Source organism: Pleurodeles waltl, chromosome 7 (assembly GCF_031143425.1).
Source record: "Pleurodeles waltl isolate 20211129_DDA chromosome 7, aPleWal1.hap1.20221129, whole genome shotgun sequence".
Taxonomy (NCBI): domain Eukaryota; kingdom Metazoa; phylum Chordata; class Amphibia; order Caudata; family Salamandridae; genus Pleurodeles; species Pleurodeles waltl.
The window spans coordinates 1,048,669,645-1,048,684,417 of record NC_090446.1 but is presented as its reverse complement, the minus strand read 5'-3'; the positions used below and the strand labels follow the sequence as shown (position 1 = coordinate 1,048,684,417).

At 44.1% G+C, this 14,773-nt stretch overlaps 1 protein-coding gene across 6 annotated transcripts in view; it reads right to left on the bottom strand.

The window, feature by feature from the left end:
• The window catches only part of BPTF (bromodomain PHD finger transcription factor), a 1,198,927-nt gene that overhangs the window by 891,149 nt on the left and 293,005 nt on the right, over positions 1-14,773 (bottom strand). For all 6 annotated transcript variants that reach the window (XM_069199907.1, XM_069199908.1, XM_069199910.1 and 3 more), the window contains exon 10: positions 708-837. In XM_069199907.1, coding sequence (XP_069056008.1) covers positions 708-837 — 130 coding nt within the window. The remainder of the gene's footprint in view (positions 1-707; positions 838-14,773) is intronic.

Here is a 14,773-nt window from a genome sequence, read left to right as displayed (position 1 = left end):
TCTACTTGCTTTGTCCAATTGAAAGCACTACAAACGATCCTGCCACTACTCCCATTACACAATACAGCACTGGCTGTCTAGGCTAATTCTGAGCTGGATGGACTATAGAAATTCTTTATTCCTAGAATCACCTGTATCAGGTCAAACATATATGCAAGATCCAACCTGCAGCAGCTCGACTGACTGTAGCTCTTCCATGACATTCCTGGGCTTCTGCTGCATTGGATAAACTGCCCTGACTCCCTATGCCTAAACAGATTATTTTCAAATCCCCCTGTATGGTACAGGGCAGATAACTGGGTAGGGCCCCATTACCTCCAGGACAAATTAAGTTTGTCATCAACTTACACGTCCTCTACAGTACTCTAATGCTAATCTACTTATTTCACCGGAGTTCAAATGCTTATGCATTCTATGAAGATCTTTCTCAATTCAAGCCTCCCATCTTTGTAACAATCGTCCCTTCTATCTTTGATACAAACACCTGGATTTATACTTACTAACCATGCGGGGGACGAATCAGTATGTTATGTGGCTGTCTCGGCTCAAGGACATTTTCAGGTTGCAGTTGCGATTAAGAAATGTCAAATAAAAATGTGCAGCATCACCAAATGTAAGGAGATGAGCAGTTAAGAGCACTATTATTATAGCTCAGAAACCCCAACAGAAAAAGTCCTCAAAGTAAGACATTAATACATAGTACACACCTGGTGCTTGATCGGGAAGCTATATTTGACCCAGGTAGCTTGCAGCATGGTCTCCTCATCTTCTTGCCTACGTTCCTTCTTTTTTACCTTGTCTTTATCTTCCCTTTCTATGGAAGTCATTCTGTGCAACCTAAAAAGAAACCAAAGGTAAACAAAATGATGCATTTTGTAATGTTACTAATTTGGCAAACTATTTCACCATGCGCAACTTTTAGGTCAGTAACTGCTAGCTGCATTCCGACTGACTAGCTTCGGGTGAAGCACAGTTCAATTCATGAAACGTCTGTCATATGCACACCAATGTACACATAAGATCATCTCAGCCATAAGTAATTAATTTGAGTCAACAAGTTAAATACAGGAGAACAGGCTCCTTGTTTTATATTCCATTCAAGAGTTATACTGTGTGTTTCAGATAGTGTAGCAGTTATCTGTTTTATTTTTCAATGACTTATGCAGTATTTTGACTTTTCCGTCGTCGGTATTCTGAGCTGTCAGGAACCAGCTTTGTGCTTTGTCAATGATTAAGGTGATCCCAGGTCCAAGGCATACTATTCTGTTTGCAATCTAAAATTTGCAAAGAGTGACAAAAATTTGAATGTACTTAGAGAGTGCAATTACATGAACTCCATCCCACAATATGACTAGCGTTATGTTCTTTCAAAGAAATCAATTAAGAATTTTCAATCCACTGAAACATATTTGCCATTTACACTTAAAAGTAGGATTTTAAGTAAAGAGGCATAGTTCCTCAAAATATTATCAAACACAGGGAACGTTTGTAGTGTGGTGTAGATCGCCGAATTGTGAAGGCCACACATTTTGAAGGCAACAGTTCTATTTTTCTGTTCCCTGGCTCTCCTTTGCAATACTGCAAAGTGCAAAAAAAGAAATGTCTCTTCACGACATACATTATTTGTACCTTAACAGCAATTTGCAGTGTACGTTATGGAAAACAAAAACCCAACTTGAAGTAACTGCTGAACGCTCTTTAAATACTTCCCAGTCTGAAAATCATTGGTAAAAAAATAAAAGCAAATACTGCAATGCTTTTTTATTATTGCAAAGTGGTTTAGGGTGTTTCTGAAACAAAAGTCCCTTGTGTGATGATGTAATATGATGGGCCCCGGCCCTAAAGCGATTCCCCACGGCCCTGTGTACCTTTTCCATCAGTGAGCTCGGAAATCTTTCAAGACCACTGAAGGGAATCTCCCATTGTATGAGTGCTGGAGTCAGACGCAGGGTTGCACAGATTCAGCTTTTAAACCAAATGTACACCATTCTCAGCAGGGATGTCACTAACAGCTGATAGACACAGAAAGCTCCATTGTACTCAACTACGCATGAACAGCAATGCCGAAAATAGTAGTACAGTAAATATCAAAAAAGAAGGCGCATTTTTAGCCCCTTTAGTTAATTCTTGCTTCAGCAGTACGCAATTTTTAAACATCAAATTATTGCAATATTGTAAATAGACGTGTTATGCACAGCATCTCATGGCTTAATTTATTATCTGCATGCCTATTATACCCATGACGGATTCCAATAGACAGTTTCTTTTCCTTATATGGTATGTGTTTGAATGTTTTGGTCAAACACTTTTCTGTATTCGTTTTAGTGTTTAAACGCTTCGTATTTTCGATCAACAATGGTTACGGGAATCAGTAACTGATTCCATACACAGGAAAGTACTGACGACCCTTCTGATAGTTCCAGACCTGCTAGTTCACACAGGATCATCCAATTTCAGCTCCCTTCACATGACCACCCAGGCCCTCACTGGATGGTCGTATGAAGTGAGCTAATATTGCTCCTCAGCCAATGTCCGTGGTATGGAAGACAAGCTGGAAACTACTGCGCTGGGTGGGTTCCTGCTAGCCTTTTACAGCTCTTTTAGGAAAGTGGATTATGATATTGTTTAGTAGTGAGACAACATCATGTAATAATATCACAATCTTTTTCAGGTCCAGTAAGGTTTCTTTAAGAAAATCCTCAGCTCAGCCCCGAGAGGCTGCGGAGTAAGAAACACCAATTTACAAAAGGGAAACGTTACTTACCCATTAGACATCTGTCGATGGCATGTGTAGCTGCAGATACACATGCTATGCATAGACTACAAAGCAGTAATCCTCCCCAAAGTGGTGGTTAGCCTGTAGGAGTTGAAGTTGTTTGAAATAGTGTTCTTAGTACAGCCTGTCCTGCTGTGGCTTGTTGTGTTGCTAACACATCTACACAGTAATGCTTGGTAAATGTATGAGGTGTGGACCAAGTGGCTGCCTTACAGATCTGTCATTGGTATGTTTCCCAGAAAGGCCATTGTTGCTCCTTTCTGCCTAGTGGAGTGTGCCTTAGGTGTAATGAGTAGTTGGCTTTTAGCTTTTAGGTAACAAGTTTGTATACACTTCACTATCCATCTGGTGATGCCTTGTTTGGATATAGGGTTACCAGTATGGGTTTTTTGGAATGCGACAAACAACTGTTTGGTTTCACGGAATGCTTTTGTTCTGTCTATGTAATACATTAGAGCTCTTTTGATATCAAATGTATGTAGTGCTCTTTCTGCCACTGAGCCTGGCTGTCGGAAGAAGAGTGGAAGTTCCACTGTTTGGTTTAAATTAAACGGTAAGATGACATTTGGTAGAAATTTTGGATTTGTGCGTAGTACAACTTTATGTTTGTGTACTTGTATAAATGGTTCTTCAATCGTGAAAGCTTGTATTTCACTAACTCTTCGCAATGAAGTGATTGCCACTAGAAATGCTACTTTCCAAGTTAAGAATTGGATCTGACAAGAGTGCATGGGTTCAAATATTGGGCCCATAAGTCATGTAAGTACAATATTAAGATTCCACGAGGGTACTGGTGGAGTTCTTGGAGGTATGATTCGTCTTAGACCTTCCATGAATGCTTTAATGACTGGTATTCTAAATAGGGATTTTGTCTGTTTATTTAGCAAATAAGCAGAAATTGCAGTGAGATGTATTTTGATAGATGAAAAAGCTAGATTTGCCTTTTGTAGGTGGTGTAAATATCCTACGATGTCTTGTATGGACGCATCCAACAGAGTTGTGTTTTGCTTGGCATTAGAAAACAAATCTTTTCCATTTGTTCGCATAACATTGCCTAGTGGTGGGTTTTCTTGTTTGTTTAATGACTTCCATACACTCATTTGGCAGGTTTAGATAGCCAAATTCTAAGATTTCAGGAGCCAGATTGCTAAATTGAGCATCCGTGGATTGGGGTGTCTGATCTGCTGTTTGTGTTGCGTTAACAGATCTAGTCTGTTTGGAAGCTTAACGTGAGGTACTATTGAGAGGTCCAACAGTGTGGTGTACCATGGTTGGCGTGTCCACGTTGGTGCTATAAGTATTAGTTTGAGTTTGTTTTGATGCAGTTTGTTGACTAGAAATTGAATGAGTGGGAGAGGGGGAAAAGTGTAAGCAAATATCCCTGACCAGTTGATCCGTAGAGCATTGCCCTTGGACTGAGGGTGTGGGTACCTGGACGCTAAGTTTTGGCATTTTGCGTTTTGGTTTGTGGCGAACAGATCTATGTCTGGTGTCCCTCACTGATGAAAGTGTTTGTGTAGTACCTGAGGATGTATTTCCCACTCATGAGTGTGCTGGTGATCCCGACTGAGGTTGTCTGCTAATTGATTGTGAATCCCTGGAATGTACTGAGCTACTAGGTGAATGTTGTTGTGAAATGCCCAATGGCAAATATTTTGTGCTAGGAGGCAAGGTTGCGATGAGTGTGTTCCCCCCTGTTTAAGTAGTACATTGTTGTCATATTGTCTGTTTTGACAAGAATGTGTTTGTGAGCCAGAAGAGGTTGAAAGACTGCTAGCAGCTCTAAGTGATTTATGTGTAGCTGCTTTTGCTTGCTGTCCCACTGTCCCTGTATACTGTGATTGTTGAGGTGTGCTCCCCACCCAATCACTGATGCATCTGTTGTGAGAATGGCCCTTAGTTTAAATTTGTGGGATTCCACCACTGAAGCGAATAGTGTGTTTGGCGGTCTATCAACACTAGATCTTGGAGATGACCCTGTGCCTGTGACCATTGTTTTGCAAGGCACTGTGGTAAGGGCCGCATGTGTAACCGTGCGTTTGGGACAATTACAATGCATGATGCCATCATGCCCAGGAGTTTCATCACAAATCGGACTGTGTAGTGATGATTTGGCTGTAGTTTTGGCAACATGGTGTGGAATGATTGCACCCTTTGTGGACTTGGACTTGCAAGCGCCTTTTGAGTGTTGTGTAGCTCCCAAGTACTGCTGAATTTGGGATGGTTGCAAGTGTGATTTTTGATAATTTATCGAAAACCCTAGTGTGTGTAGGGTAACTATTACATAACGTGTGTGATGTTGACACTGTTTTTGAGTGTTGGCCTTTATTAGCCAATCGTCAAGATATGGGAATACGTGCATGTGTTGTCTCCTTATGTATGCTGCTACTACAGCAAGGCATTTTGTAAATACTCGGGGCTGTTGTTATCCCGAAGGGTAATACTTTGAATTGGTGATGTTTCCCTTGTATAACAAACCTGAGGTATTTTCTGTGAGCTGGATGGATGGGTATGTGAAAATACGCATCTTTTAAATCCAGTGTTGACATGTATTCTCCTTGTTTCAGTAATTGGACTACATCTTGTAGTGTCACCATGCGGAAGTGTTCTGATTGAATGTAGAGGTTGAGAGTCCTGAGATCTAATATTGGCCTTAGCGTTTTGTCCTTTTTGGGAATGAGGAAGTACAGGGAATAGACCCCTGTTCCTTTTTGATGATGAGGCACTAGTTCTATGGCTTGTTTTGGTTAATAGTGCCTGCACCTCTGTAACATTGCTAGATGTTGCGACAATAGTCTGTGCGCTTTTAGGGGAATATCTGGAGGAAAATGTGTGAATTCTATGCAGTAACCAAGTTGGATAATTGATAGGACCCATGCTGTGTTGTTTGACCATTGATTGTGGAACATTTTCAGTCTTCCTCCCACAGGGGATATGTGTTGGGGGAAGGTGATGGCAAAGTCACTTCTTGTTGTTAGTGGCTTGCTTTGTAGACTGGAATTTTCCCCTGGATTTGGGAAATTGCCCTCTGAAGGATCTTCGAAATCCCCCGCTTTGATACTGTGCTTGGTATGAGGGCTTAGTTTGTGAGGTGGATGGTTCTCAGGACTGTGGCCTGAAACCCCCCCCCCCTATACTGCAGCTTCCAAAATGTCCCTCTGTATTGGGATGAATAAAACGCTCCCATCGCTTTGGCTGTGTCGGTATCCTTTTGCATTTTTTCTATGGTTGTGTCCACCTGTGTGCCGAATAACTGCTGTTGGTTGAAGGGCATGTTGAGGACAGCCTGTTGGATCTCAGGTTAGGTTTAAAACCTGATGGTCTGAGCCATGCATGGCATCTAATGGTAACTGCCGTGTTTATGGTTCTTGCGGCTGCATCAGCTGAGTCGAATGCTGACCTTATCTGGTTATTTGTTATTGCCTGTCCATCCTCTACTACCTGCTGAGCTCTCTTTTGGTGTTCTTTGGGGAGATGTTGAATAATGTCCTTCATCTCATCCCAATGAGCCCTGTCGTATCTTGCGAGGAGGGCCTGTGAGTTCGCTATGCGCCACTGATTGGCTGCTTGTGACGCTACTCTCTTTCCTGCTGCAAACTTTTTACTTTCCTTATCTGGAGGGGGTGCATCTCCAGAGAACTGCGAGTTAGCTCTTTTCCTCGCCGCACTGACAACTACCGAATCTGGTGGCAGCTGTTGCGTGATAAATACTGGGTCAGAAGGTGGTGGTTTATACTTCTTTTCTACCCTTGGGGTTATGGCCCTTCCTTTAACTGGCTCCTGGAAAATCTGTTGGGCATGTTTGAGCATGCCCAGGAGCATGGGTAGACTTTGGTATGTTGCGTGTGTTGAGGACAATGTATTAAAAAAGGAAGTCGCCCTCTAGTAGTACAGTGTGCATGCTTACATTGTGGAAAGCTGCAGCCCTAGCCATAACCGGTGTGTAGGAGGTGCTATCTTCAGGTGGAGAGGACTTAAACGGATAGCACTCTGGGCTGTTGTCTGACACAGGGTCATCATAAAGATCCCAAAGATCTGTGTCCTGATGTGACTGCATAGTGTGTGTGGGTGACTGTGCAGTAGGTGTAGCAGGTGGAGAGACAGTTCATTGAGGAGAATGAGGAGGAGACTGGGCTGGAGAAAACTGGTGTGGCGAAGATTGCTTTCTTGGCACTTTAGCCTTTGGCTGATCAGTGTCCATACGTCCATGGAAAGCCAGCTTTCTTTTAAATTTGAGGGGAGGTGCTGTGAGCATCTTGCCAGTATCCTTGTGGATCTGTATCCTGGCTTGTCTGTCATCAAATTCCTCCATTTGTTGAAGCTCTTCCTCAAATCTATGGCATTCTTAAAGCTGTTTAGAAAGTCCATGTTCCTCAGTATATGATTGTCTTTTCGGCTCCGAAGCCAGGATTTTCGGTACCAAAATGCCCAGGGTGATAGAAGGCCTCGGGGTCTCGACTCAACCGGTCGGTGTTGAATTGTTTCAGAGACTGTCTCGACTCGAGTCGAGTCCGAAGACTTCGATGCAGGTGTGGCCTTTTTCGGTGCCGAAGGTGTTACTTGGTCACCACTTGATTTTTTCCAGGTGGAGCCATGGCCTTCCAGCAGTGGCATCCCCGAAGCCTTTTGTTTGGTCTTGGAGTGGGTTGGGGCAGGCGTACTCACATGCTGTCCCGCTGTCAGTGGTCCGTCGACGTCAGATTCGTCCGAATCGGATCCTTGAACGGAGATGGCAGTGTGGATCATCTCCTCTACTTCCTCGTCGAGGTGTACCTCTTGGACGCCATTTGTAGCCTTCTCGCCCTTCGGTCTCTCAAGGTCTTCTTGGAACGGAAGGACCGACAGGCCTCACAAGTATCCTCTCGGTGATCTGGTGACAAACACAGATTACAGACCCGATGTTGATCTGTGTAGGCATACTTTGCGTGGCACAGAGGGCAGAATTGCAACGGGGTCCGGTCCATGAGGCTTCGACGCTTCTTGCAGTCGGGCTGACCAGGCCTAGGTTGGGCACGGGTGCCCCGAAGGGCAACCAAAGGTGCGTGTCCGCCGGTACCGAGGTGTCGATGCAAGATGGGGCACGATCGCGAACAATACCGACGAATTTCTGTGATTTTATAAGTTTTCCGAATTGAACAGCCGGCGTGAAGGGGAACACGTCCGAACCAGATGGCGGAAAGAAAACAATCTAAGATGGAGTCGATGCCAATGCGCAATGGAGCCGAAAAGGAGGAGTCACTCGGTCCTGTGACTCAAAAAGACTTCTTCGAAGAAAAACAACTTGTAACACTCCGAGCCCAACACTAGATGGCAGGAACTGTGCATAGCATGTGTATCTGCAGCTACACATGCCACCGAAAATATATTTACAATATATGGTAGGGCAAAGGCTACAGGCTCCCAGGGAGGAGGGATGGTGTATGTGAATTCACAGCACTACATACCACAAACAGAGGTCTACTGGGTAACATTTTCCATTCAATGGCATGTGTAGCTGTAGATACACATGCTTTGCACAGACTATAAAGCAGTAATCCTCCCCAAAGCGGTGGTTAGCCTGTAGGAGTTGAAGTTGTTTGAAATAGTGTTCTTAGTACAGCCTGTCCTACTGTGGCTTGTTGTGCTGCCTGCTAAAACATCTACACAGTAATGCTTAGTAAAGGTATGAGGTGTGGACCAATAAGCGGTGGTCAGTATGTAGGAGTTGGAGTAATTTGGAATAATGTCTTAAGTACCTCCAGTTCAACATTTGTTTGTTGGTGAGCTAACACATCTACACAGTAGTGTTTAGTAAATGTGTGTGGTGTAGACCATGTAGCAGCTTTACATAGGTCTGCTATTCGTATGTTACCCAAGAATGTCATTGAGGCTTCTTTTTCCCTAGTGGAATGAGCTTTAGGGGCTACTGAGTGTTTTGCTCGAACCAAAATTAAAGGCTCCGAAACGGATACTTATTTTTTTGGCTCCGAAATCGATGTCTCTATTTTTCGTTTCGGTACAGAGACAACTGAAGCCATTTGTTATGTCGGTGCTGAATGCACTTTCATCCTTATTCTCAGTGCCAAACCCGAAGGTTGGTCATCCAGACTTGTTTTACGGGTCCGACCATGGCACGAAGGCAGTGGAGGACCGAGGACCAGTGCTGGAGACTTTTTTGATGTGTTCGAGTGGTGTTGCCAGGCAGGTGTACTCACGTCGTGCACCGGAAGTAAGGAGTGGCTGCTCGCATCGGAGTCGGGTTCGGAATCCGAGCCTCTGATGGAAAGAGCCGCACTCTGTTCTTCCTCCTCTCCTGTGCGTGTTCCTCACCAAAAACATTGCGTGTATCTTCTGTGGACTTGGACGCCATTTCCAATCAACAAGCTCCTCGGTCCTGAAGAGTCTTCTTAGACCTCAATGGCCTGCAGGCGTCGCAAGTCTTCTCTCCATGGTCGGAAGATAAACAGAGGTTACACACCAAATGCTGGTCAGAGTATGTGAACTTGGCGTGACACAGAGGACAGAATTGAAACAGCGTTCGTTCCATCAGTCCGACATTGAAGTAGGCCCTTAAAGGGCAAGGCCCGTTGTAAAGGTGAAAATTCAACCCAATGGTTTAACATGATCGATTACAGATAGAAAACGCAATCAAAACAATTATAGAAAGGTAGAATAAGTTCAGAAGGCCCGAACTGAGATCCACAGGAGCAAGAGGAAACACATCTGAACCCGACGACGGAAAGAAAACAATCTAACAAAGGACTCTATGCCCATGCGCAGCATTACCGAGAGGAGGAGTCACTTGATCTTGTGACTCGGAAACCTTCTTTGAAGAAAATCAACTTTTAACACTTCTAGCTCAACACTACATGGCAGAAGTATGCAAAGCATGTCTCTCTACAGCTACAAATGCCATCGAACAGAGTTTATTTTTAAGGTTTAAATAAACACTAAAACAACAAAAATACTATCAAGGTGAAATGAAGATCTGATTTTTCATAAGAAAGTAAAATATTTTAATTTAGTCTGTGATTGGCAACAAACCGCTTGCAACGATTTATTACAATCAGCAAAAAAGCCTATAAAAAACTCCCTTACTAGCCACAACAGGTAGGGGGCCAGTCACAGGGCCACACATGTCCACTTGTTATCTGTTACTTCCAGCAGTGTTAGGGTCCTCAGTGCACTTTTACTCCTTTACCACAGTCCAGACAAGTCTTCGTTCCAGTTTTTGGGATACAGAATGCTGAGATGCTGGAGATATGTTGCGTGTGTTCCTGGGGTCACCCTGGTGCCCTTAAATTACATATATTTGATAGCGCAGGCTTCTTTCCAGATTTTGCACCCCTCTTGTTTGGATCCATCACTGAGCTGTTTAACACTTTCCAAGAGACCGTGAGCATCACATCTAGTATGAGGGAAATAGAGATTGTGGTGATCACACAACCAGAAAACCCAACTGAATCTGCAAATTCTACAGGCCCAATAGTCATTTTGAATACAGTCACTGATCTTTACAAAAGTCAACGAAATGCCTAAACAAAGTCCTGCCCACCCTTCTCATGGAACAGGACCAAGTGGGGTTCTTAAAGGACAGGCAGGGTGTAGAAAATGTAGGAAATATAGCCCACGTTATTGAGATATGTTTTTTTTTAAAAAAAGGGGGGGAGTGGTTCTGATGGTAACTCTAAACATTGTGAATGCGTTTGGCAGGGTGAGCTGGGACTTCAAGGAAGTACTGTACAGAGTAAGCCTGGGCCCAAATATAGGAAACAGGATTCTAGCTAATTATGAGCAACAGAACACTAGAATTAAAATTAATGGCATCTCTAAACCGAACGGTTCAGGTTACACAGAAGCACAATGTAAGGCTGACCCCCAAGCCCAAACCTTTTTCCACCCTGCAGAACTCATAAGGTCCCATCCATATATCTATGAAGGGAGTTTGGTTTGGAGAATAACACAAAATAAGCCTATTTGTTGTCTCAACAGTACTTGCAGTATGAAACCTTAGACTTCCTTGTGGCAGATCATGGACTGCATGGGGTAGGTGGAACAAATAGGGTAGCCTGCTGGTCTTGCTTCTGTGTGCCGACCTGCCTCATGCCCAGAGCATCATGCTTAGAACGACTCCAACACACATTATCATTAGTGAGGCTGGAATACATACAGCGTCCACCATACACTATCAGACACTATACAAACCCCACCTTCGCCCATCCTGCTGGGAACATATCTGCAACTTCCTCACAGGGTTGGAGCCAGGGAATAAATAAATGGACTCATAGTGATCCAAGAAATTTGGAGGGGGGGCACTAGAGGAGCGGCCATGCACACAACCCCCAGTCTCAATGGACTACCCGTCGAATTCTATAAAGCTTACGAATCTGTGCTGGCCCCACAACTTCCGGAGCATTACCAGGAGGCCCACGAGGAGGGTCGACTTCCACCTTCCCTCCGAGAATCCCTGTAGGTGTCCCTTCCTAAACCTGATAGGAATCCTCAGTAAAATATTCACAGTCTGCCTACTAGAGTATATGCCTCACTGGTACACCTAGATCAAAATGGGTTTATCCCTGGCAGATCCACCACTTTCAACATTTGCAGACTACACAGGGTGATGGAACTAGCCCAGCCTGCCAGAAATATGTAGCCGGCTTAGTTTTAGATTTGGAAAAGGTATTTGACACCCTAGACTGGGGCTACTTATTCTCTTGTACTGCCAGTATGTGGCAAACTCCTCAGCCTTAATAAACTATTCTACGCAGAACCTATAAGCATGGGTAAGAATAGGCCAATGTATCTCCCCCTCGTTCCAATAAGCAAGAGGACTCCGCCAAGGGTGCCCTTTATCCCCCCCTTATTATTTGCCCTGGCTATGGAGCTCTTAGCACAAAACCTGCATCAGTGGGGACAGGCCTGAGGAATCCCTCTGGACGAAGAGATGCACATCGCCGCGCTCTATGCAGATATCATATGCGTCTGAGACATCCGGAATGGCATCGGCAAGATAGCAGAGATTTTGTCCACATTCAAACGGGCTTCAGGGCCTGGAGTTAATTGGTCTAAATCTTGTATATTTCTACTACATGAGTTCTGCCTGTACCGCAACACCTCATAGTCAACGTAAGCCCCTACAATGGGAACCCAGTGTGTTCCGTTATCTGGGGATACGTATATTCCATGAGACGCGCAACCTTATAGATGTAAAGTTTAAGAGGGCTATTTCCTCCTTACGTCCCCAGATGGCCTTCTGAAGTATCCTTCTCCCCTCAGTGCAAATGCAAGTGTCATTGGCCAACATGGTGCTGCTTCCTCGTCTATTATATTTTTTCAATAATTTGCCAGTGCACATCCCAAGTTTATATTCTATACACTACATTCTGTGCTGCGAAGCTTCATTTGGGAAAAAAGGGTGGAGTCAGGTGGTGGGGGTGAGGGGCGCAGTTTTAGCCGCCCCTAACTTTGAACACTATTACTTAGCAGCTAAACTACAATGGCCTGCTCGATGGCTAGCCAGAAAAATGACGGACACGCTAGAGTCGCAACTGGTAACCAGCATGCAAAAAATGACTGGAGAAACATTGCTTTCCAATGCATGACTCCCAAATCCAGCTAAAGACCTACTGAGCATTGTGTACGATAGTTACCGGAAAGGCCTACGACTTATGCCTACCCTTGCACCCTAGTCCCCTGAGTATCAGTTCAATCACATTCCTTCCTTCTGGGATATACTGGGAAGGGATGTGTTGGAAACCTGGGAGGAAGCTGAGAAGACGCAAAGGACTGCTGTTCAAGGACAGGGCGCTTCTCCTCTTTCACCAGCTACAGCTCGAGTACGGCCTACCGGTGGGCCATTTCTTGGCCCCTGGGTCATTAATAGCAGAGCTGGGCTGCCTGTGGCACATAGCTAACATGGGGCCTGACCAACATCCCCTAGTACATACGCTACATGTCATGGGGAACGGTCGTAAACTGATCACATGGCTTAATAGAGCACTGGGATACATTACTTGGACCCCCTTCTCACAATAAAGCCGCACTGGGAGCGAGACTTTGGCACAAACTATCACCCAAAGAATTGGACAAAGTTTCTTGCTATCCACGTAAGGTGTCCCGCAACGCCAAGTTCCAATCTTTTCAGCACAATATCCTACACAGAGACTATCTCACCCTAGACAGCTAACATAAAATCTTTGGTTCTGCCTATCTATGATGTAGGTGCCAGATGCCAAATGCAGACATGATAAACATGTTCTGGAGTTGCCCAGTTGTTCAAACATCCTAGAGAAAGGTAACTGACGCACTTCAAACAGTGACATATCGGGAGAGCCTGTTCAATGCTGAGTGGGCCCTTTTGGGTCTTTTCTAGTGCAAGAAAACTCAAAGAGTGAGTAATCTATTGATCTACCGCTCCTTATTACTCACCAACTCATTGCTATGCACTGGAAGGCAACTGTGCTGCAGAGCATCAGATATTGGAGTGATGCAACACTTAAATGAGGCAAGGCTGAGGCAGTGGCGCTCCACAGAAAGGAGGTGTGTGTACTGCGGAACATTCCAATATCGACCCCCCTGGGACAATCTACTACAAAAATTACACACGCTCCAGGATAAAATTGCAGACTGATGTACCGAATTCCTCTCCGCCGTTGATATATTCCCCCCCCCCCCCCAAGACACAGGCTACCGACTGGCACATGAGCTATGTGAATTCCTTCACTTCCATGCCACCACAATGCCTGGTGAATTGTCCTATGCAAGAGACACAAGCACATATGAGACTTTTTTCCAGATTGAATTGGAGAAGGCATGTGGAGAGGCGAGGGAGCATGATCCAAATGGGAGGAAACTATGCAGGGGGGATGAGTGCAATGATTTGAAATTACCTTTGCTAGTTTGCTCTATAATTGACTAATTCTTCCTTGTTATGACAATGATAGCTTTTGATATGGTACCTATGAGAGGCTCAGCATAATGCTGAATTTTGTACCATTTTCTATTGCCACAACTCAATAAAATTGGCTTAGAAAAATGGAGTGCTTGGGGGACTTTGAGAAAGCGTGGGCTTTCAAATATTAAGGACAAGTCAGAGATACTTAATATACCTATACCAGGGACAAGGGGGAAACCACTGAAAACTCTTCACCTGATGCAGTGGGATAAAACCTCTTAAATATTTGGGAGTGTACATTAATAGGCTATGAATATGTTGTCTAACCTCAATTGCCCTTGGATTAAAACTCGGATAGTAGTGGAACTACACAGGTGAAAGAGCCAATATATTACCTGGCTGAGAGAATCAATGCTGTGAAAATGATTGTCCTACCCACTTAATTTCAAGCCTTCCTTAGATTGATACATTGAAGGATCTATGCACAAAAGCACTGTTAAGCAAAATGCAGACTGGCCTGACCGAACATCATCTATAACTATAATAATGCAGCACAGCTAAGGATACTTGCTGAATGGTTGGCGAGGACATCGGAAGAGAGGAGGCTCTTCATCTACAGAGCAGTGGCTGACTATTTCTTTATGGTTCAAGAGTAGTGATCCAAATCATCAAACATACCAGAAATTACTAAAACAGGTCTTATAATTTAGGATCAAAGAGCAATTACACATGGCCCTACAACACCATTAGCCCCATACACCCTGATACATCTCAATCTGGCCTTCACACCAGAGCTGGGCTCCTTATGATAAGGCACATGTTTGACAAGGGTCTGATTACATCATTTGAGGACTGCAAAAATAAACTTCACCTGAATGAAACGTATAGAATGCATTACAACCATTGAATTGGCTTATGAACCAAAACAATAAACCAGCAGTACCCAAGACTATCTCCATTTCAGAAATTCATTGACTCATACAATACCTCCAAAGACCTGATTAACTGCTCGTTAGATGGTTTCTATACTGCTGTAGGGCCCTATCAATCACAGTGGCAAACAGAGCCACAAAGAGACTTTTGAGAGAAAGAGTGGTCCCATAATGGGCTTAATTTACATAAGG